The following is a 23,668-nucleotide window of genomic DNA, read 5'->3' on the forward strand; positions in this document are numbered from 1 at the left end:
CAATAGAGACAAAGAGTTATGAATGTCCGGGTACCTTTTCTGGGCAGCACTAAAAAGGACCCACGTTAACAAAGGATTAACCTTTAAAAACAATAGCTTGTTGCATATTCATACACCTCATACATGATGCATGAATTCTATTCAAATACAGGATTCTGTCTGTTCATCCTCAACTTCTTCCTCTGAATCCTAGCAGCACCTTCAAGGTGGGAAGAAGTTCGTTTCTTCTGATAATGGAACAATAAATTCCTTTTCTCTGAAAGATTAAGGTGTCCTGTGGCTGCTATCTCAGCGCGAGTCCCTTCTTTTAAAAAAAGTATCCTACATAGCATAGTTTCTATTTTAACAATTTTTATAACCTAAAACTATATTTAACCCACTACTAAAGATAATTAATACAGCATTACTTTCTAACACAGCACATATAATATTCATTTGAATATTTGTGAAAAGCCAACCATAAAATACATGCATTTTCCCCAAGGACAAATGCACAGGGGGGACTCAAAGGTCCCTCTGACCCCCATGGAGGGATCCCCCAGGGGCACTGCACCCACCAGCCCCTCTCAGCCATTTCTGCAGGAATTATTGATGCTGCAATGAGAATTTGGATATTTGCACCCAGCAGTGCCTGAGGCAGGCTGGGCTGGTCCTGGTCACTCATGTGCCTGACAAAGCAGCAAACCCAACCAGCAGCCAGGGCTCTTCCAAAAACAATGACCTCATGTTGAAGCCATGGAGCATGTGATTTCCCAGGCACTGAGAGCCTCCCTCCTCCAGAGGGAGAGGAGCTGTGCAGGAGCCAGCTGGGATCCAGCAGGAAAAGCTTCATCCTCTCTCCAAGAACAAGGGGTCCAAGCAGGACTCTGCCCAGGCACCATGCAGGAAGCAAACTGCACCTTTCAGAGAAGAAAAGCCCTTAAAACTTCTAATCTGTCTGAATTTTGAACACCTTAAAACTTCAAATATATCTGAATTTTGAACACCTTAAAACTTCACATCTGCCTGGATTTTGAACACCTTAAAACTTCAAATATGTCTGAATTTTGAACACCTTAAAACTTCAAATATGTCTGAATTTTGAGCACCTTAAAACTTCAGATCTGCCTGGGTTTTGAGCTCATTTCCTGGCAAACGGGCTTATTTCTCTCGGAGTTGTAAAAATATGGATGGACGTTTCCAAAGAGGGACTTTGCATCGGGGCAGAGGGGCTGCACCTGCCTGGTTTGGCACACTGAGGTGAGGCAATGTGAGGAAATGTCCCCTTGGTGAGCCCCAAGCTCCGTACAGCTCCTGGCACCTGGCTCTGCTGGGGACACACAGTGTGGCTGCGCTCCATGGCAGCAGGGCCAGGCTTTGTTCTGCTGCCAGGCTTTGCCAGCACCTCATTCCTTGTCCCACTTTCCCTCAGCCTCGTGATTTGCTGCGGGAAGGGGCAGCCGCTCGGTCATTGAGCTCCTGGCCCGGCTCAGGTCCCACGTGGATGTCTCACAAGGATCCCCTTTGATCCCAGCACAGCCAGGAGGCTCCAGGAACGAGGACAGAGGCCACGAGAGCTGCAGGATAATTAATCCAAGAGAGGGAAACCTACTGGGAGCTGCTGTCTGAGACAAATCCCAGTCTCGGGAGGCTCAGGTGGGCTTCTCAAGGTTGTGACCTGCAGAGCCCAGCTGGCAGCAGACTTTCCCTGAAACCCTCAAGCTTCTCTTTCCTGAAAGCTCCTCTCTGCAGATTAGCAGATGTCTTTGTTGGAGCCCTGGGTGCCTGCCAAGGATTACTGTAAACACTTGGCGAGGTGCAGCCTCTTGGCACAGGTCACCTGGCCAGTGCCACTTGGGTGTTCACACTCACACAGGAGCTGTTAACTGCAAACTGCCCAGGCAGGGCCAACTGTCCTGGTTTGGAAAGACAGGAGTCTGCTGAGGAAGGCAGGAGCCTCCCCTGAAATGGAGAATGTAAACCCTCCCACCCTTAATTTTAAATTAAGGGGTTCTTGGGCAAAAAATGGGAGCAGGAAATAACAGTTCTTTAATAGGGAAAAGGAAAATAAAAAAAAAGGGTAAAATAAACAATGCAGTACACTAGATCAACAGTGACAGAGTCAGAACCCAACCTGACACCCTGTGGGTCAGGGTGTTGGTGGCAGTGCCATTGGAATTGTGGCTCAGCCCTCCTGCAGTGTCAGGGGTGGCTCTGTTGGAGCAGGGGGATCTGCAGAGAAGGATGGATTCTGCCTCTGAAGATCCAGTGGAGGAAGAGGCAGCTGCTGCTCCTCTGGGGAATCCAGTGCAGAAGCCGTGCTGGTGTCTCAGAACCTCTGGATTATATCTGGGTAGCAATGCTTGGCTCCTCCCTCTGGGCTCACATCTCCCAATGGGATGTTACAGTTCTTATCAGCCATGCAGGGACATTCAATAGCTGTTATCAGCAATGTCCCCTCCCAGGGAGGTGTGAATGTGGTCACTCAAAGAGAGAGAGAAGGCAAACTGCCCACTTGACAAAGGCAATCTGCCACACAGATGGTAATGGAAAACATCTTGCATTGCAATCTTCAACACCAACACAGCTTCAATTGGCACCCCTAAAAAAACACCAATATTTTGGTTTTCCCACCTTTCTTACCGAGGAGGAGTGAAGGGGTTAATTGGGAGGTGATGTTCCCATACCTGTGAATTCCAAGTACAGTAGGAGTAAAGACAAATTCTGCTGGTGCCAGGTGTAGGAAATGTGAGAGACCACAATAGAAATTGATGTGTGATCAAGGTCATTGCAGGTCTGAGTGGCCAGGAGTCCCTGCTGTGGCACTGGGAACTGCTCATCCTGAGTGGGATCAGGAGAGGGAGGTGAGAGAAGGCCCAACCTGTCATGGGATCCCAGACCAGGCTGGGTGGGAAGGGGCCTTAAAACCCACCCAGTGCCACCCCTGCCATGGCAGGGACACTTCCGCTGTCCCAGGCTGATCCAGGACCTATCCAGCCTGGCCTTGGACACTGCCAGGGATCCATGGGCTGCCCCAGCTGCTCTGGGCACCCTGTGCCAGGGCCTGCCCACTCTGCCAGGGAACAATTCCTTCCCTATATCACACCTAACCCTGCCCTCTGGCACAGGTTCCTGTGTCCTTTTCCTCCATTCCTTGTCCAAAGTCTCTCTCCAGGTCTCCTGGAGCCCCTTTAGGCATTGGAAGGGGCTCTAAGAACTTCCTGGATGCTTCTCTTGTCTTCTCCAGGCTGGACACCCCCAGCTCTCCCAGCCTGTTCAGGGGTGAGGATTTGGTTACAACCACACAGGGACCAAGTGAGAGCTCCAGAGGCTTCCCTCACTTAGAGGAGTAGAGACCTGTGTGAGCTGTTTGCCCAGAAGCCATCCCAGGTGTGACACCTGCAGGACCATCATGGTCAGCTCCAGCTCCCCAGTTCCTAAGGCCACACACCAATCCAGTGTCCCAACACAAGTCTGACTGTGAATAAAACATTGCAGGGACAGCGCTGAAATCACTCAGATTTGAAGAAAATATAGCAAAGGCCTGGAGCCCCAGTTCTGACTGTCAGTACTGCCAATGCCTTAATGAGCAGCTCCAACAATTAATTACCTCCCCTGTAAAGAATGTGCTGTTTCCCAGTTCCACAAGTCTCTGTTGGCCAACAGCTTTGGCGTGGGTTCCTCCTCCTCCCTGCCAGATGGAAGAACCCTCTCGTGTCAAACTTCTGCTCCCCCATGGGAGCTGCCAGTGTTTCCTGAGCCGTGGGTGGCACCACAGGTGTGGGATCCCAGCTTTGCTCCAGGTTTCCCAAGCTGCTGACGTGAGCTCCCAGGCTGGCTCTGCTCCCTCAGCCCATTTCTAGATCCTGGTTTTCCCCATTAAGTCAAATTTCTGCATTAACTCTGATCCTATACATAGGAACTGTGTGCAGTTCTGGGTCCCTGAGATTTGAGAAGGATGGGAAAAGCCTGGAATGTGTCCAGAGGAGGAGAACCAAGGGGAAATGGGCTGGAAGACATGGAGAGGAGGGCTGAGGGGTGATCTCATGGCTCTGTGCAGCTTCCTGAGGAGAGGATGTGGAGATGGAGCTGCTGAGCTCTTCTCCTTGGGATCCAGGCACTGGATGCCTGGGAATGGCTCAAAGCTGCACAGGGAGAGGGTTAGACTGGACTTTGGGAAGCATCTTTACCAAGACGGTGGTCAGGCACTGGGATGGGCTTCTTGGAGAGGTGATCAGTGCCCTGAAACTGTCAGGATTGAAGAGGAGTTTGGACAGCATCCTTACCAATGTACTGTAACTTCTGGTCATCCCTGAAGGGGTCAGGCAGTTGCAGTAGATGGTCACTGTAGGTCCCTTCAAACTCTTTCCTTCTCCTTCTCCTTCTCCTTCTCCTCCTCCTCCTCCTCCTCCTCCTCCTCCTCCTTCTCCTTCTCCTTCTCCTTCTCCTCCTTCCAGCATGGAATAATGTAGGGAGGGGAGATCAGAGTGCTGTGGAGCACTGGGGGGGTCTGAGCCTTTTCTGCCTGGTGGCACCAGGAGAAAGGGGGAAAGAGGAGGAAAAACCTGAGGAGAAACTTTCAGTGTGTTTGTATTGGGAGTTAATGCCTTCCTGAGCTGTTTGGGAGGCCTTGAGCTGATCAGAGCAAGCCTGCAGGAGAAGGGCAGTGAGCAGGGATGGGGACACCAGAAGAAGTCAGTGCAGTGTCTGCTGCCCATCCTGTCTGTCCTGCCATCACAGCTCAGATCCCAGCCCTGTAACCCCGAACACCCCTGGGAGTCACAGGAGCTGCTGGCTGAGCCACGGTAGGAGTCACCCATCAAACACTTGGGTCTGGCTTTGTCTGGAGCCCAGCAAGTCAGTACCTGCTTCTTGACTCCTTCCACCTTAAACATTTACCTGCTGCTCTTCCTCGTGTGCTTCCTGCCGGGAATTTCTGTTCATTAATGATCTGGAGGTGGGACAGAGCCTTTGCCACCGACAGGAGCCGGAGAGAGCTGTGGATGGAGCAGAGAGAGCTGTGGATGGAGCAGAGGGTTGTGCTGCCATCCAGAGGGGCCCGAGGAAATGAACTGGCAGCAACTCCTTGCAGTTCAACCTCTTTTTTTTTCCTTGGGTTCTTCTAGCTCAGACTCCCTGCCCTCGTGTCTTTTCTGTGCCACGTTGTGACAGTGTTCACAGGGGTGTGAGGATGAGGATCTGACTCCATGTTTCAGAAGGCTGATTTATTATTTTATGATATATATTACATTGAAACTATACTAAAAGAATAGAAGAAAAGGTTTCATCAGAAGGCTGGCTAAGCTAAGAATAGAATAGCAAAGAATGCTAACAAAGGTTTGTGGCTTGACTCTGTCTGAGCCAGCTGACTGTGATTGGCCATTAATTAGAAACAACCACATGAGACCAATCCCAGATGCCCCTGTTGCATTCCACAGCAGCAGATAACCATTGTTTGCATTTTGTTCCTGAGGCTTTTCAGCTTCTCAGGAGGAAAAATCCTAAGGAAAGGATTTTTAATGAAAAGATGTCTGCAACACCACACTGTCCTTGCTTTACCTTATTTCAGCAAGCTCTGGCTGCCTTGTGCACACAGAGACCTGGGGAGGCTGAGCTCAGCTCCCTCTCATACAATGCCCTCAATTACTTCACTTTAAATCCACAAAATTCTTCTCTGCCTGGGGCCATCAAATATCTGCTGTTTATGAATTGTGGTAGCCAGAAGTAAAGTCAGACACAGGGTCCAGGACAAAACTCTTTCCTGCCAAGCTGGTTGGAAATCACTCAAGTGGACACACAGGTCCTCTCCTTGGCTGTTCTGTGTCACAGACATCTTTTCATTAAAAACCTTTCCTTAGGATTTTTCCTCCTGAGAAGCTGAGAGGCCTCAGGAACAAAATGCAAACAATGGTTATCTGCTGCTGTGGAATGCAACAGGTGCATCTGGGATTGGTCTCATGTGGTTGTTTCTAATTAATGGCCAATCACAGTCATCTGGCTCTCTCTCTGTCCAAACCACAAACCTTTGTTATTCATTCTTTTCTATTCTTAGCTTAGCCAGCCTTCTGATGAGAACTTTTCCTTCTATTCTTTTAGTATAGTTTTAATGTAATATCTACCATAAAATAATAAATCAGCCTTCTGAATATCGAGTCAACATTTTCGTCTCTTCCCTCATTCGAAAACCCATGTGAACACTGTCACAGTTCTGTTTCTTTAGAATCCCTGCTGAGCTCTGCCCACAGAATCCCAAAATGATCTGAGCTGGAAGAGACTTCAAGGATCACCAATTCCACCCCTGCCATGGGCAGGGACAGCTTCCACCAGACCAGATCAGACAAATCCCTGTCCAACCTGGCCTTGGACACTTCCAGGGATTCAGGGGCTGCTCTGGACACTCAGTGCCAGGGCCTGCCCACCCTTGATTTTGCTTTTTTGGGGTTTTTTTGGCTCTTCTGCACAGGCATTGACAGTTTTCCCGGGAACTGGAGCGCAGAGGAGCTGAAGGTTGTTGCTCACAGTCTCTGGTGCACTTGGCCACGTTCAGCTCCTGTCTGGGTCTGTTCTCACACAGCCAGGAGAGCCCCAGGCTCTGCCTGCTGCGCTGAGGTGGTTGGGAAGAAGCTTTTAAACATTTTTCAATGACTGATTGGGAAAGTTCAGGCCCTCAGGAGTCCTTTTGCTCAGATAACACAGTGTTGGATGATGAATGGATGGTTGTCACACTGAGCTCTGCTGATACAACACAGGGTGCCAGTTTGTGTTAGATCCAGGGATTTGGAAGATTTTGAGATAAAGAAAATGCCTGTGTAGGTTTTTGACATTCTTTTGGCATTGGGAGCCCAAGTGTCTGTGAGGGATCTTCCCAAGAATTTCACTGCATTTTAGATTGCTGGAAACCTGCCCCTCAAATTAACATTCCCACTTGGAATGGCACATCACTGCAGCTGGCCTAACCTGGGATGGAATAGAATAAAATAGAAGAGAAATAGAGAAGAGTAAAATGAAAATAAAAATAAAAATGAAAATGAAAATGAAAATGAAAATGAAAATGAAAATGAAAATGAAAATGAAAATGGAATGGAACGGAACGGAACAGAACAGAACAGAACAGAATAGAATAGAATAGAATAGAATAGAATAACTTCCAGGGGAAAAAAAGCAATACAAGAGGACTGTAATTATTCTTCAAAGATTTTTTTCTGATAGGTAAATTAGGAGTTTATTTTTTTATGGTCAGGATAAGCAGCATCATATCCAGGGGCCTTGGTGTGGTCTGGCACCTCCTCCCTTGGCCCAGGGGAGGCTGCTGCAGGTGAAGGTGCTCTGTGTTATTGCTTGATGCATCTGCAGAAGCAAGAGAGCTGATGGACAAGGAAGATCCAATAAATCACCTATTTCATGAAAACCACCAAGTTCAGGATCCTTTAGGTCGTACTGGTAAGGATGAGGAATTCTGATGGAGCTGGATATTTATATGATGCAATACTCCTGGGTTTTGAAGCTTAGACAAAGGTGGTTGGTCCTTCCAGAACTGCTGTGGTGCCTTTGTTTCCCATTCTGTGCTTTTGCAACCCTCACACAATGCCAGGTGAGTTTGGAATTCCTCAGCAGATCCCACCTCCAAGGACTGGGATGGGACCTTGCTCCTTCTTCCTTACAACCCATCCTGAAAAACCTCCCTTGTTTTGCTAGCAGTGAGGATGAAAGGAAATCTAGAAAATGTGATTTCTCTCTGAGGGAAGAGTGAAAGGATTGGGTTGCCAGAGCAGGGACAGCTGGGGATGAGCTGACCTCCAGCCTCCCCCTTGCAGCTGCACTTCCTGCCCTGCCGGGGCAACCCTCCTGCAATAAATAAAATGCTGCCATGGAAAAGAAGGGAATGAACTGCTCTGTGTCTGCCTGGAGAGGATGAGGAATCACAGAGTGAGAGCTTTAATCAGGCTTTGGGGACTGGCTGGGTGTAAACAGAGCCCTGGGCCAGGCCAGAGCTGCTGTGCTGGGGTTCTGTCGGCGGCAGTTTTAGGAGGGAAGAGCACAAATTAAACAAAATCCATCATGAGGGGTTTGGGCTGCACTCACCCTGGATCAAGGAGAGCAGCAATTGCTCCAGGCACCCCTCCAGCTCTGCTTGCTCTGCTGCTGTTCCCAACAGCCTCGTGGCTCCAGGCAGGGGAAAAATGCCCTCAGCCTGGAACTGCATCCTGCTCTCTGAGGGTGGATGTCTGGAGAAGGGATTTGCTCCCATCCTGTGCCTTTCCAGCTGCCTGGATACAGGAGCAGCTCTGCTGGGCTGCCTCAGGCCCACAGCAGATGGAGGAGGATGAAGAGCCACAGGAAGGATGAGGAACCAGGCTGGGGACAGAGAGGAAGGACCATGGAGCTGGGTGAGTGTTGTAAAAGATTTTCACACTATAAAACTTCCTTTTTGTTTCTTTAAGGAGTTTTAATGGATGTTATGCACTGGAGTAACAACTTCTCAGCACTCTGTAGTGAAACCAGAGTACAGGAGCCTGAGATTTCAGTGCTCAGCCTGGGCTTCCATCCTTTGTCATAGAATCCCAGATGGTGTGGGTTGGAAGGGACCTGAAAGATGATCCAATGCAGGGACAACTTCCACTATCCCAGGCTGCTCCAGCCCCATCCAGCCTGGCCTTGGACACTGCCAGGGATCCAGGGGCAGCCACAGCTGCTCTGGGCACCCTGTGCCATGGCCTGGGCACCCTATGCCAGGGAGGAATTTATCGCAATATCCCACCTGGCAGTGGGAAGCCCTTGTTCTGTTCCTCCAGCCCCTCTCCAGTTTTCTTGGAGCCCCCTTAGGCACTGGAAGGAGTTTTTAGGGTCTGTCTGGAGCCTTTTTCTCCTGAGCAGCCTGGTTTGTGCTGGTTTGTGCTGGCCATGGCTCTGTGCCACATCTCCAGGAAAGCAGGGATGGGTTTTTATCCAGGAAGCTGCAGAATCAGCTGCAGCCAGACCTGGTGAACATCTCAAGATGTTTCCCTTCTGTTCAACTGTGTCTGGTGGTTTTGGCTGGATTCCCAGCCCTCTTCAGCCTGGGGAAATCACAGATCTGGATGTAAATAGAAGTGGCTCACAGTGAAGCTTTGCCATGGGGCAATTCCTTCCCGGAGAGGAAATGGAGCTGTTGGAGGCCGCTGAGGGACAGGGCAGCCCCACAGCCCCTCAGGCTCCTCCACCCTGCTCTCCCAGGAGCACAAACATCCTCCAGAGCATTCTCAGGAACAGCTTTGGGAAAGATTTCCCCTTATGAGAAGGGGACTCTGCTTCATCTGGGTTCTTTCTGCTGGCTCTGCACTCACTGACCTTAAGGGGATGTTAATGTTTTCCCATTATAAATGTTCATGCATTTGTGCAACAGTCAGTTGGGAAGTCTCATTTTGGTCTTTATAAAACTTCCTGGAAAACTCCATAAAAGAAAACACCACATCTACTTTAATTACAAAAGTGAATATTTAGTTTGTTTACAGTTTGACATCCTCCTCCTTGGCTCGGGACCATAACAGCAATGTGTGTGTCTGTGTTGGGCTGGAAATTTTGATGTGCTGTCTAATTTTCTTTATTACTTCCCTTTCTGATGAAATGGAGAAGAGGAAAGGGCACAGTTGCCCCCTCACAAACGGTTTTTGCCATTTACCAGCAGGGGAATTGTGGGAAGGAGGAAGAGGCCCTGCCTCATGAAATAGAAAAAAACACCAGACAAGCTGAGTAAGAAGAAATGAAGAATGAATAGAAATTACCAAAAGAAAAATTCATTGTTGCTGACATCTTTTATGAAAAATCATTTCATTGGGATTTTTTTCTCCTGAGAAGCTGAGGAACAAAATGCAAACAATGGTTATCTGCTGCTGTGGAATGCAACAGGTGCATCTGTGATTGGTCTCATGTGGTTGTTTCTAATTAATGGCCAATCACAGTCAGCTGGCTCAGAGCCACAAACCTTTGTTATCATTCTTTCTTTTTCTATTCTTAGCCAGCCTTCTGATGAAATCCTTTCTTCTATTTTTTAAGTATAGTTCTAATATACTATATATCATAAAATAATAAATCAGCCTTCTGAAACATGGAGTCAGATCCTCATCTCTCCCCTCATCCTCAGACCCCTGTGAACATGGCCACCTTTGCTGTCCCCAGTGGCCTTTTGGCCATGCCATGGCTCTGTGCCACACCTGGGGCTGGCACCTGGCCCACACACCCCTCCCACACTGACCTGCTCTGGGTTCCAGCCCCAACCTGCCCCTCCTGTTTTTTGGGATCAGCTAAAACTCAGTCCAGCACCTACCAGCAAATCCTCTGAGGATTTGTTCACCTGGTTGGTGTCCTGGACCTTCTCCAGAGCCCATTTTCAGCTCATCACTGGCAGCACCCCAGAGAAATCCCTCTTCTCATCTCTCCTCACCCTTGGGACAAGAAGCAGCAGCTTTTGCTTTCACTGGGCTTTTCCTCCATTTTGCACACTCCTTGTTTTCCAAAAGCTTTTAGGATCGTGTACTACAAAGCCTCCAGCCAGAGCTGTAAATCCCACAGCTGTGTCCTGCAGAGGAAGGCTTGGTTTGGGTTCAGAGCTGAGTTTTGGAAAGGCCAACACCATCCTGAGCACAGGCAACGTGAATGGCACAAACCCACCCCTGAGGGCAGCAAGCTCTGGGAGCCCTGCTCCTCCTCCAGGGCTCCCAAAGGACAGAAATCTTTGTTGGTTGATTCTGGATCCACAAACTGATAAAAGCACCTTGTTTGCATTTAACCCTTCCACTTCCTCAGCCTGTCTGGGCTTCTACCTTCAACTACCAACAGAGCTAAAAAGGATAATAGAAGAAATGAACAACAACAGCAACAAAAAATTAATCCTGAAAGCCCTTTCAGGTCCTGCTTGTGGGTTCATCCTCACTGCCTTTTGGGGTGATAGATGAAAGCAGTTTTTTGAAGGGTATCCACAATGTTTGTGCAGCCTCAACAGGCACTTCCCCTGTGAGAATAAATCATCACTTTCAGTTTTTTAACCCAGGATTTGCATCCAGGTGTTTCCCATAGGTTGGAGGAGGAAGATGAAATGGTGAACAGAAAGGGCAAGTGCTAAAGGAACAATAAATACAGATTTTTGTGGGGGTCTGGCACAGGGAGCCCTGCCTGTCCCAGGGGCTGCCCACTCATAGGGAACTTGTGTTCCACCAACCCTGTGGCAGCATATTTCCCTCTTCCCCCAAATGGGACTCTAAAAAATCTTTTGAGAGGTCACTTGATTCATCTTGTGCTTCAGATCCCCATTTAGTAACATTTAGATTGCAAAAACCCTCTGAGATCATCCAACCCTCCTCCATGGCACTGCCAGGGCCACCACTGACCCATGTCCCCAAGTGCCACATGCACAGGGCTTTCAAATCCTCCCAGGGATGGGGACTGCCCTGGGAGCAGGATGTGTCTTACACAAGAATTCTCAATCCCAAAATCAGTACAACTATCAGGACAAAATAAAGCGGAGACACAGGGGTTGTGTGGGGAAGGAAAGACAAGATAAACAGGAAAAAAAGACCAAATAAGGATACTGAAGAATAGATTCCAGAGAGATGAGGGTACACTGAGTACCCCTGTGAACACCAACGCAGAGGAGCTTCAGCTCAGGCCCTGTTCTGGCAGCCCTGACTCTTTAGGTTAATTAGAATTGGCTCAAATCTATGGATCTGGGGCCAAATCCTATAGGAAAGTCCAAGCCTTTGTAGAAACAAGAGCGGTGGCTGAACCTGAGCACACACCCAGGCTCTGCCAAGGCTGTTTGTACCTCCAGCATCCCTGGCTGGGGTCTGTTCAACCTGCCCCAAAAGCTCAGGGAAGGGAAAGGAAGGATTCCACATCCTCTGGTAAATCTGGTTGGGAGCTTCATTGTCCCATTGGTGTTTTCTCTTGCGCTACAGCAAGCAAAAACCAAGAAAAGCATTCATTCAGTGCTTCTTGTCCCTGCAGACAGCCTGGAGCTGTTGCCCTCTTCCTTCTCTCTTTATTTCTGTATTTGGAGCCCCAGCTGCTGCTGGGAGGGTGACATGTGGAGCTGCTCCAGTGCCTGTCTGGCTTCTCAAGCCATGCAGTAATTGTGTGTGGGATCACTGCCTGGAAGGGAAACTGAGCCTGGAGCCGTCATCAGCTCACAGGGGAAGCAGCTGGAGCAGAGGAGATGCTGGGAGAGATCACCAGGGGAGGTTCCCACCCAGGGACAGCAGATTTGGGGTTATCGATGGACCTTTTCCTACCCAAAAACTTGTAGCTCAACTGGGCTACAAGAGAGGCAAAATATTGGCTGGCACAGGGTGCCCAGAGCAGCTGGGGCTGCCCCTGGATCCCTGAAAGTGTCAAAGGCCAGGTGGGACAGGGCTTGGGGATGGTGGAAGGTGTCCCTGCCATGGCAGGGGTGGGACTGGATGGGCTTTAAAGGCCCTTCCACCCCAAACCCTGCTGGGGTTCTGTGGTGTCTCAGGTGCATCTGTTTGTTCTTTACCTCACCTTCTGACACATGGAGTCATCCTCATCTCTTCCCTCATGCTCTGACACTGTGAACACCATCACAGCTCATTCAGTGCCAGGTGCTGGCACAGCATCACCAGGAATGCTGCTGCCTCCAAGGCTGGCATTCCCCCAGGGCTTGGAATAACATCCCCCTTTCCTCCTTCTGCTTTTCCTGGCCAAATAGGGTGCAAAAATGCTCCCAGCTTCCCAACAGCCCCCCAAGGGCAGAGCCAAGAGGCTGCAAGTGTTTGTTGAGGCAGGTGTGTGTGTACAACCTGTCCTTCAGCCCTTCCTGGGGCACACAGGTACCCAGCCCAGGGAGGAGACTCCATTAAACAATGCCAAAAAACAACTTTATTTTCCAAAATCACATTAAAATACTACAAAGACTGTCCCAGCCAGCCTCAGCCCACGGCTCAGGATCCCGGGGGAGGCTTGTGGAGCTCACGCAGCAGCACCAGCTTGGTGGCCAGCAGCACCTCTCGCTGGCCCAGGAGGCTCCTCCGGCCATAGCGGGACAGCCTGGAGGCCTCCAGGGCCACCTCCAGCAGCTGGGGACTGCCCAGCCAGGCCAGCAGCGACGCCACCAGGCAGGAATGTCCCGTGGAACACGTCTGTGGGGAGAGAGAGCAACCAACAGCATCAGCACAGCCCCAGCTTGGGATCATGGAATCATTCAGGTGGGAAAAACACAAAGATCAAATCCAAACATTCCCGCAGCACTACCACCATTAACCCACCTCATCCACACAGCTTTTAAACCCCTACAGGGATAGTGACACCATAAATATCAAATCCAAACATTCCCCAGCACTAGGGATGATGACACCACCCAGCCTAGGATGCAGGGATGAACAGGTGGAACTTAGGAAGCAGGACCTGCACCCCAGCCCACTAGGAAAAACCCTTAAAGATCAAATCCAAACATTCCCCCAGCACTACCACCATTAACCCACCTCATCCATACATCTTTTAAACCCCTCCAGGGATGGTGACACCATAAAGATCAAATCCAAACGTTCCCCCAGCACTAGGGATGGTGACGCCACCCCTGAGCCCTGCTCAGCCTAGGACACAGGGATGAACAAGCAGAATTTGGGGGCCAGGAGCTGCACCCCAGCCCAGAGGGGACTCACCTGGTTCAGGAGCCTGCAGATGTGGGCTGAATAAGCCACTTTCTTCTTCTGCCGGTGGCGGCGGAGGCAGTGCAGGCTCTGCCAGGCACATTCCTCTGCTGCCCTCGGGGGCTCAGGAGCCGAGGGGCCGTGCAGGACAGGGGGTGCTGGCTCCATCCCTCGCTTCTGGGGTCACACACAGCTCCCGTGGCTGCAAAACCTCTGCAGGGAGAGCCAGGCAGGGGCTGAACACACTGCTGCCCTCACCCTGTGCTTGCCGGGGCGATAATTAGCATCAACCAAATTAGGCATTTATAATAACACCAAAGCCATTCAGCGCAAAGACAGAACCCATCCCCTCTGCAAAGCTAAGCACACCAGAAAAGCAAAGCACAAATAAGGCATTTTAGGAGATTTTTCCTTCGCAGCTCACCTCTGAGAGCTCCTCCAGCCTTGTCCTCCCCCAGGAGCAGAGAGGGAGCTGGGATGTGCTGCCTTTAACCAGGCACATTAACCTTTAATCATTGCCTGCACCTGGGAGGGGAGATGGAGGCAGGGATGGCCTCACACCTGAACCCTGTTTCCTACACTCAAACCAGCCATTCTTACCCAAAATTCTGTTAGGTGAGGCTGTGTTTGCTCCCAGTTCCTCCCCTCTCCAGCCCCATTGCCTTAATTAATATCATTAATGTAATTAGCCCTCAGTGCTGGATCTGGGGGGGCTTTTTGTGTGCTTTATTCTGCATTAATTTGAGGGGGTTCCAGGGTTTCACCAAGCATCAGAGTGAGCAGGGTCTGTGGGGATGCTGGGGCAGGACCTGGGTGCAGGATCTGCCTTCTCCCCCCTGTCCTGGCAGGGGTCTCAGTGCAGAACCCAGTTCTGTGCTGTTCATGGCACTGGGGTACAGCAAAAGGGGGTCAGTGAGCTCTGCATGTGGCCCCATCCTCAGGGAGATGAGTTTTTGAGGGTGTTTGTAGAGGATGGGTGCAGCATCTTTCCCTGCAGGACATGGGGTGGGGCTGGGGGGTCCTGGGGTGCAGGATCTGTCACAGAGGGAGGCAGGGGAAGGAAAAGGTGTCCCCTGAGTGCAGGATCCAGCCGTGCTGTGGGATGGAGATCCCACAGGGTGCAGGGCCTGCCCCTGAGGCGGGGAAGAGGGAATCTCTCCAGACAAAGAATGTGACCCCTTAGCAGCCTCTGTGGAGGGTGTGGGGGCTCCTCTGTGTGCAGGATGCACCCCAGCCAGGATGATTCCTCTGTGGGGACAGCACCCTGCAGCCCCTCATCCCGGGGGTCTCCATGTGTGGAGCAATGGAAGCAGCCCAAGGCTGGCTCTGGTTTTGGGTGTTGCAGAGGGATTTAGTGTGTGGTTTATTCTGCGTTAATTTGGGAGGGTTTGGGGTTCTAGCAAACACGGGGGTGAGCAGGGTCTGGGGGTGCAGCCAGGGGGTGGGAGCAGGACTGACCCTGCCCAGTGGGGTCCTGGGGGGGAGTTTGCCTTGGGTGCAGGATCTGCCTTCTCCCCCCTGGTCCTGGCAGGGGGCAGAAGGAACACAAAATTGGGGTGTGAGGGGGCTCCTCTGGGTGCAGGACACGCCGGGCAGTGCAGCCCCTGCTCCCGGGCACACATCGCCCATCCTGGAGCTCCCGGTGCCCAATCCCGGTGATCCCAGAGGTCTCGGTGCCCGTTCCTGGTGATCCCGGTGCCCATTCTTGGGGGTCCCGGTTCCGCTGTCCCGGGGCTCCCGGTGCCTGTTTCCGGGGCTCCTGCTGCCCGATCCCGGTGATCCCTGTGCCCATTCCCAGGAATCCCGGTCCCCGTTCCCGGGGATCCCTGCTCCAGGGCATACATGGCCCTTCCTGGGGCTCCCGGTGCCCGTCCACGGTGATCCTGGTGCCCATTCCCAGTGATCCCGGTGCCTGCTCCCGGGCATCCCTGTGTTCCCGGTGTTTCCGATGCCCGATCCCGGTGCTCCCGTTTCCGTGATCCCACTGCCCGCTCCCGGGGATCCCGGTGCCTATTCTCGGTGATCTCGGTGATCCCAGTGATCCTAGTCCCCGTTCCCGATGATCCCGGGGATACCGGTGCCCGTTCCCGGTATCCCGGTGTCCGTTCCTGGTGTTCCCGGTTCTGCTTCCCGGTGTTCCCGGTGCCCGTTCCCGTTGATCCCGGTGTTCCCGGTGATCCCAGTGCCCGTTCCCGTTGATCCCGATGTTCCCGGTGTTCCCGGTGCCAGCCGTGCCCCGATCCCGCCTGCAGCGCTCCGCTCCCGCCGCCAGGGGCCGCTCCCTCCCCGCCCCGCCCCGGCAGCGCCGTTCCCCTGTGGCCGCCAGGGGGCGCCGCGCGGAGCCGCCTCACGGCCCGGGCCCCGCCCCGCCGCAGGTGACACCCCCACACCCCGGCCGGGCAGCGGCGGGAGTGATCCCAGCCCGGTCCCGGTCCCGTCCCGCTCCCAGCTCGGCCCCCGTCCCGCTCCCGGCCGTCCCAGTGGCCGCCATGGCAGAGCAGGAGAGTTTGGAGTTCGGCAAAGCCGACTTCGTGCTGATGGACGCCGTCACCATGCCCGAGTTCATGGCGAACCTCCGGCTGCGGTGAGTGAGGGGCGGGCGGCGCGGCCCCTCCGCCCCGGGGCTCGGCGGGGTCCCCTCACACACGGCCCGCTTGGGATGGAGTGTGAGGGGGGGAAAAAGGAACCTAAACCTTCCCTGAGCCTCCTCCGCCTGCTGCCCTCCCTGACTGAGCAAAAGTGTGGATTTTTTTATGGAATTAAAGAGCCGGGTAAAGGTGAGGGTGCTCAGGGTGCCCCAAGCCCCGGGGCTGCGGGGGCTCTCAGTCTCCCCTCTGGAAATTCTCCCTCGGAGTCACCTGCCTCAGTGCCCACCTCCCTCATGGGACCACGGAACGGTTTAGGAGCGAAGGGAATTTAAGGACTTTACTTTTAAACAATGTGTTGTTGATCTTCCCCTATACCACAGAAACACAGGGTGGGTTGGGAAGGGACCTTAAAGCCCGTCCAGTTTCACCTCTGCCATGGCAGGGACACCTTCCACTGTCCCAGGTGGCTCCAAGCCCTGTCCAGCCTGGCCTTGGGCACTGCCAGGGATCCAGGGGCAGCCCCAGCTCCTCTGGCACCCTGTCCCAATCCCCTCTATCAGATTCCTCACCTATGCTCCAAAGTTGCTTTGCAGAGAAAGAAAAAGAGCAATAAAAGTCACCAAGTCCAAGGTTGCTCCATCATCCCACGGGGCATTGCAGCCGCTCGCTGGTACAGATTCGCTGTGCTAACACTTTGTGATCTTTATGGTTTTATTTCCCTTGTAAAAGGCAAAGATCCGCATTTCCCTGCCCGTTCCCTCTCAAGCACAACTCAATCCTGGGCAGCACTGATAGAGGACAGCCAGGGGACCCTAAGTCTGCTTTTCACTTTCCGTTATAAAACATTCATGGGAGCTCCTCCTGATAAACCCTTACGCCCCTGCTTGTGCAAGGATTTGATAATTGCCAAAGAGAAGCCTTTGGGATAAAGATGTGACTTGCTGGCTTGTGTCCCTGCCCTGTTCTGCTCAGGTTTTCCTGGTGGATATTGGAGTCAGTCACTTGTTGGTGTTGTTGGATGCACCTGAGAGTGGCTCTGGCAATAGATGGGAGGTGGGTTAAGCTCCCTCAGCAGGCTTCAAACTATTGTGGAAGGAGAATGTTAAACTTTTTCACACAATTGTTTTGCCTCCTCTGGATGAAATGTGGAGATTTTGAGATCTGGCTGCTTCAGGCACTGAGTGCTTGGGAATTTCTGTGCTTTGAGATGCTGCAGGGTGAGGGCTCAGACCCTGTGGGGTGTAATAACAACCTTTTGCGTTTCTCTTTTTATATTTTGGGTTTCTGTTTGGGCAGAGAGGGCATTTGTGTTTGAATATAACAAAATCATAATGAGCATGGTTGAGCTTTGAATGTGATTTCAGATTTAAATTAATTTTGCAGTGTGTCTAAAAGTTTGAATTTGTTTCTCATTTGTACACTCCATGACATTGTAATGGTGTTAGAAATGGGTTTGCACGCAATATCTCTGTAATTAGCAGGAAACGTGTGTGTCATGGTTTGTTCTTGGGGTTTGACTCTTTGGTTAATGTGTACTAGAAACCTAAATGAAGTATTGGAAATGGATTTATAACTTAAAAACCAACGTGGCATGCTGGTTGCCTTTAGGAATCCATTGAGAGGTGCCTTGCAGGGACAGACTTGGCTAATTCTGTATGAAGGGATGAGAGGAACAAGCCAGCAGTCCTGGATCCTTACAACAGATGTGCAACTTTGTATATTTTTTATTCTGTGCTGTTGCTGATGGTGCCTGGGGGTGTTTCCAGGACATCCCACCCTGGAGGCCTCGTTTAACTGCAGTGCTTGGTCAAACCTGCCCAAACCCAGGCTTGTCCTCTGACACAGTTTAACTTTGAGTTTTTCTCACCTGGCTGTGAGCTCTGTCTGAGCTTCAAGGTAATCTGGTGTCTGTGCTGTGAGCAGAACAAACTTTTGTCAGAAGCTGATTGATTCGGTTCATTTTTCTAGCTTTGGTGCTGCCATCCCTGCCTCCAGGGCTGTCTGCACTGGGATGTTTGGGGAAGCTGATGTGGATTTCCCAGCAGTGTGGCCTTGCAGGGAAGCTCTGAGCTCTGTGGGGCTTTGGGCACTGTTTGGTGGCCCTGGGCTGGGTTGGACAAAATTAGACAAAATTACAGCACTCAGGCAACACCTGCTGCTGACATTTTCCTGTTCTGGAGAGGGGGTAGGAGGGTGGGGATGGATGGAGATGAGAGACCTCTGCAGCCAGGCTGTGGAATTTGGGGTTTATTGCAAAGGGCCTGGGTGCAGGGCCCTGCTGGGAGCTGCAGCCACAGCTCAGAGCAGGCTGAGAGAAGAGAGGGGAGAGAGGGAGAGAGGGTGAGAGAGTAAAAGGGGTGAGAGAGCGAGGTTCCCGTTCCAATACAATAAATCTTCTTCTGTGTTGAATATTCTAATTCTCACTAACCAATCCAGTACAAGATACAAATCCTACAGCATTTCCATACAGCCTATAAGAATCATTACATTACCGCACTGTGTTACATTTTAAACCCTACAAACTCCTCTTTGGGCCCCTTCTGCTAAACTAGTGGGGTCTGCTCTGACCCTTGGGCCTGCCTGCAAGCAGAGGGTGTTGTTCCATCAAAAGGGGATCACCTTCAGCTGGCCATGCCATTGTTTTCCAGTTGTTCAGTAACTGAGGGATCTCAAAGCTTGCTTTCATTTCAATCTCGCTGACAGTTTCCATATTCTCAATATCTTTTGCCAGACAATCACATTGATAAGGCTTTCCTGGTTCATCTTCCCCAACAAGAGGGTGGTTGATTCCTGCTGCTGACGCGTAGGAAGCTGTGTGAGACCCAGCTCAGGACCTGCTCAAGGCTTGGCTGTGTCACTGTGGTGGTGGCAGAGTCCCCTTTGTGCTGAGCACAGGGAAGGAGCTGCTGCTCCTCTGTCACTGCAGTTTCCACCCTATTCCATAAATCCAGCTTTCCTTCTGCCAGAGCTATTTCTGTTCAGGGTCACTGGCTGACCCCAGACGGGCTGTGCTGGATTTAGTTCCCAAGTGAGCCCAGATGTGGGTGGAATTGAAATCATCCCAGTTTCAGTGCATGCAAGGATATCTCCCCAAGGATGTCTCTAGTGGGAAAAAGAGGAATGGTGAAGCTGCACTTTTCATTTGTGTAGTATTTGAATTCAGAGGTGCTGACATGGGCTGGATGAGCGTGCCTGGGTGGGTGTGTGGATCCAGTGTGAATTTACCAGCTCATTTCCCAGCCCCAGTGCTCATACCCAGTTATTTGTAGGTTTGAGTGGTGATTCAGCAGGGATATCCCTGTGTCAGTACCTCTTTGTGGCTGTGTCTTCCAGCTTCTTAATGAATGTTTCTTGGGACACCCAGCAGTCACTGCGTGTTACGCTTTATTGTAAATAAAAGTCATCCTGTCCTTGAATTCCTTAGTCCTGACTGTGCTGCATCCCAGTGTCTGGTTGTGATTCTTAGTCATCAGAATAATTTGTAAAACAGAAAAGCAGGACTATGGGAATGGTTTGTGTGAACTCAGTAGCTTTGTTTCTTTATAATGACGTCCAAAATTATAATAGAAAATTGTTTCTGGAATGGTCATAAATAAAAATTATTAAAGCAGTATTTGAGTGGTTTGTGTGTCAGCAATTGCCCATCATCCCTTCAATGAGTGCCTGCTCATCTCTGCACTGCTGCAGCAGTAATTGGCAATACAATCCCAGGACATCAGATTAATTGAAGCACTCCTTAAAACAAGGAATCTTTTTGTGTCTAGCAACTCTCAGGTATTTATCTGTAGTCAGGTGTTACCTGTAACTGGTGGGAGGATGCTCTGGACTTTGGAAAACTCTCTATTTCACTGCTTTTTAATTAACACAACCATGGCTATTCCATGGCAGGAGGGCTGGGATGGTGCTTGTGGAAAGGGAGTGTTGGCGTGGCCAGAGCTGCTCGGCTTTTGCAGAAATTGTGGTGTAGATGAAACTATTGAGTAAGAGAAGCAGGAAACTGCACCATCTCCTTGTCTTTGCCATAGTGAAAGTTTCAAGTAGTGAAAGTTACCATTTTTCATTTGTTTCCTTGTAAGGAAGAGAAGTATGAAATATTCTGGTTTAGCAGATGATTTCTGGTGATTTTCTTCCACTGCAAAGACTTCAGAGCATTAAAAATGGGATCTGTGGAATGCCAAGAGGGAGTTGTTGAATTATCTTGGTGCAGCCTTGGTGGTTCCTTTGGTTGTCTCTGCAGAGCAGCTCCTCCTCGCAGGTCAGGTGTGTGCCAGGACACTCAGGTGTGACCCATCCCCTCTGTGCCAGGCACTGGGATCCTGGGGGGCCCTGCTGGGGCAAACCCAGCACCCCTGAACCCCTGGGAGAGGGAAACCCCCTGGGAATGCAGGGAAAAGCATCAGGGCAGGGTTTGGGGGGTGTGATGTGAGCTCATGGTGTTTGTGTTCCCACACCTGCTCCCTGACTCACCCCGCACTGATTTCTAGTGAGTTACTAATTTTTCATAAGCATTGTGCAAACCCCCCTGGAACACAATAGATGTGTGTCACTGTTATTAAAGAATTCAAGGATGTGTGAAAGGAAGGCAGTGAGAGCACCTGGTGATGTGTAATGATTGTAAAATGGATTTGGGGTTGTCTTCCTCTTCTTTTAAGCACTTCCAGCATGAAACCAGCTGTGGAAAGCTGAAATTGCTACTCAGTTCCTGTCATCCCAGCCCTCCTGAGCCTGGGGTGGTACAAAGATCTGTGGGTTAATAATCCTTGCAGTTATCTCCCTGTGCACTGGTGACTTCTGTCCTCTTAAAGCAGCATTTCATAAAAACACAGCTCTGTGTTCACTTCAAAACACACCAAAGTGTGTGTGGGAAACATTTGGTAATGTTTCTCAACTATCTCACAACCCCAGCATTTTCAGATGAAGGCAACAGGTCTAGATCTGTGTTTATTGCAGGGCCATTTGAAACACAGATAATATTTGCTGTGATTATTAATAGTTTTGGCATCACGAATCTGTACTGAAAATCTGCTTCTCCTGAGAATGTGCTGCAAGTGTTTGGTGCTGAGGGAAGTGTTTGCTCTGCAGGCAGGGCTGAGATGTGGGCTGGAGTCCTGGAAAAAGGTTGGAGCAAACTGAGTGGGGAATTGGGCTTTAAGTGCTCAAAGGGGTTTTCTTGAGTTGTTGTGTGGAGGTTTTACCTTTTGGGCCTCTGTCAGGAAATCCCTGTTGTTTTTCTGGATGTGGTGAGTTGAGGCCATTCTTTAGGATCCTAAAATTTCAGATTAATTGGGGTTGGAAGGGACCCTGAAGTTGATCCAGTTGCACCCCATGTCCCTTCCACTGGAGCAGGTTCTTCAAGTCCCTGACCTAGGAAACTTCCAGGGAAATTCTTTAAGTTCTGAAAGGCCAAACTCCTGCTCTGCCCTTCATTGTCCCCCAGACTCACACTGGCTTGTTTTCCTTTCCTTTTTCAGATGTGGAAAAGCAAACACAAGTTCTGGGGTGACCAAATGCTTTAATTTGTCCCCATCTTCAGGAAATGAGTGTCCCTATGATCCATCAGGAACAATTTTAGCCCAGCTGTGGTTCTTGCTCGGTGCCACACCCTTTCTGTTCTTCCCTTGATGGACCTCAGGGTGCTGTCTGGATTACACTGATATTTTTACACTGACCTCCTTATCTTTTGAGATATCCTCATCTTAAACATTCATATTTGGAGTTAAAATTGTGGTGGGAGAGGTTTGGTTTCCCATGAGGTAATAAATTGTATTTAATCCCAGCAAAGGAAATATGATGTGAATGCTTGGTTTCATTTGTGTTTTTGCTAATGAAATATTCATGCTTCATAAACAAGCTTTTCATGCCTTTAAGCCATTTTAATTTCCTCATTCTAAATAGTTATGAATATTTGAATTTGGATTAAAGAGCTGCTTTCTTTCTCCCTGGAGAGGGGCACCTGCCTCTGGGTGCTGCAGGATATACCTGCCTCTGCTCAGGCAGCCCTTGAGTCTCATCAGCCCTCCCTGCCTTCCTCAGAATTGCTCAACCTGCAGGTCTCGTGTCACAGCTTGGAATGAATGGAATGAAAATTCCCCTTAGTCCATCAAAATGTGACTTATGAGCTTGGCCTGGGGCCAGGCTGATCCTCAGAGATGGGAGAGGATCTCAGTTATAAAGCAGAGGAGCAGCAAAGGGAGAATCCAGGCAGCTTCTGGCTCCACAGGGGTAAATAATCCCACTCTTCAGTGTAGGGATACAGTGTGAAGGTAGCACAGAATGTAATCTTATCCCCCAAGGGGTTGCAGCTGGACCAATTGCTAAAAATCAGGAGCAGCCTGATGTTAACAGGCCACACCTGTGGCCAGTAAGAACAGTGGTATAAAAGAGTGGATTGGTGGGATCAGGAGTCAGATGGCAACTGCAAGGATGAAGAGTCAGTGCTTGGAGGAGCTGCTCACAGAAAACTTCAAGGAGGCCCAAAACTGTGGCAGTGTGGAATCCTTGCACTGTAATGATAATAGAATGTTTGATATCTAAGATAACAAACGGTGACCCCGATGTGATTTGGGAGTAAAAGGATTAAAATACTAAACTGTACTGCCCAGTGGATTTGGGATGCCCCATGGATTTGGAACTAAACCTATATTGCCCCATGGATTCAGGACTAAACCATATGATCCCGTGGATTCGGGGAAATAGGATTTGAATACTAAACTATTGGCAAAATATATCAATTACAGCTATTGGTGTTTGTTAAGCATAAGTATAAAAGACTTTGAAGATAACTACTTTGTAAACTAAGAAAAGCTATAGAACTGAACTAACATTTAGAAATATATATATGTATCTGTACTATAATGTGCTGTTTGAGCACTTGTAAAACTCTTAGTTCTAAGTGAAATCTATTAATATGTCATAATGTTAATTTATTTGAATATGTCCTTCTGGTAATGCTGCAACTCTCTTATTAAAAGAAAAAGGGGGAACTGTAGGGGGATACAGCATGAAGGTGGTACAGAATGTAATCTTGTCCCCCAAAGAGTTGCAGCTGGATCAATTAGTAAAGATTAGGAGCAGCCTGATGTTAACAGGCCACACCTGTAGCCAATAAGAACAGTGGTATAAAAGAGTGGATTGGTGGGATCAGGAAGAGTCACTGCTTGGAGGAGCTGCTTACAGAAAACTTCAAGGAGGCCCAAAACTGTGGCAGTATGGTGTTGGATCTCAGGATCTCAGTCCTGAGGTGCTGAGCCACCAAGACCCTTGGGGGGCTTGGGACTCCTGGAATGTTGCCAGAAGTGTCTGGTGGCTGGACTTTGGTCCTACACAGGAGACGACAAGGATGAGGGCTTCACCGGGGTGAATGGTGAAAAGATTAGCTAATTAGAGGGTGAGACACAGGGTTTAGGATTTATGTACAGGGGGGTTTAGAGGAGTAAGATGGAGAAATTGGGGTGTGTCCTG

At 50.1% G+C, this 23,668-nt stretch overlaps 2 protein-coding genes across 4 annotated transcripts in view; one reads left to right on the top strand and one right to left on the bottom strand.

Moving 5' to 3' along the window:
* Positions 1-12,850: 12,850 nt before the first annotated feature.
* Positions 12,851-15,817, bottom strand: LOC141731531 (histone H2B-like). Of its 3 annotated transcripts, none has more exons than XM_074557772.1 (3): positions 14,044-15,817; positions 13,632-13,832; positions 12,851-13,109 (listed from the first exon to the last, which is right to left on the bottom strand). In XM_074557772.1, exons 2-3 carry the CDS (start codon positions 13,785-13,787, stop codon positions 12,912-12,914), a joined length of 354 nt encoding a protein of 117 aa, XP_074413873.1. In that variant the 5' UTR covers positions 13,788-13,832; positions 14,044-15,817; the 3' UTR covers positions 12,851-12,911. The 3 variants fall into 3 exon arrangements, with proteins under 3 accessions (XP_074413873.1, XP_074413874.1, XP_074413872.1); XM_074557773.1 differs by having other exon boundaries at positions 15,695-15,724; XM_074557771.1 differs by having other exon boundaries at positions 13,632-15,817.
* Positions 15,818-15,970: 153 nt separating this feature from the next.
* Positions 15,971-23,668, top strand: part of MYO1D (myosin ID) — a 172,532-nt gene continuing 164,834 nt past the window's right edge. The window contains exon 1 of the mRNA XM_074557944.1: positions 15,971-16,203. Coding sequence (XP_074414045.1) covers positions 16,109-16,203 — 95 coding nt within the window. The 5' untranslated portion in view covers positions 15,971-16,108. The remainder of the gene's footprint in view (positions 16,204-23,668) is intronic.

Source organism: Zonotrichia albicollis, chromosome 23, assembly GCF_047830755.1.
Source record: "Zonotrichia albicollis isolate bZonAlb1 chromosome 23, bZonAlb1.hap1, whole genome shotgun sequence".
In the NCBI taxonomy this organism is placed as follows: Eukaryota; Metazoa; Chordata; class Aves; order Passeriformes; family Passerellidae; genus Zonotrichia; species Zonotrichia albicollis.

Bases quoted from the DNA above. Each gene is read 5' to 3' on its own strand.
- LOC141731531 (XM_074557772.1), bottom strand. From the start codon at position 13,787: ATGGAGCCAGCACCCCCTGTCCTGCACGGCCCCTCGGCTCCTGAGCCC. The intron at 13,110-13,631 runs GTGAGTCCCCTC...CTCTCCCCACAG, and splicing joins TCTGCAGGCTCCTGAACCAG to ACGTGTTCCACGGGACATTC.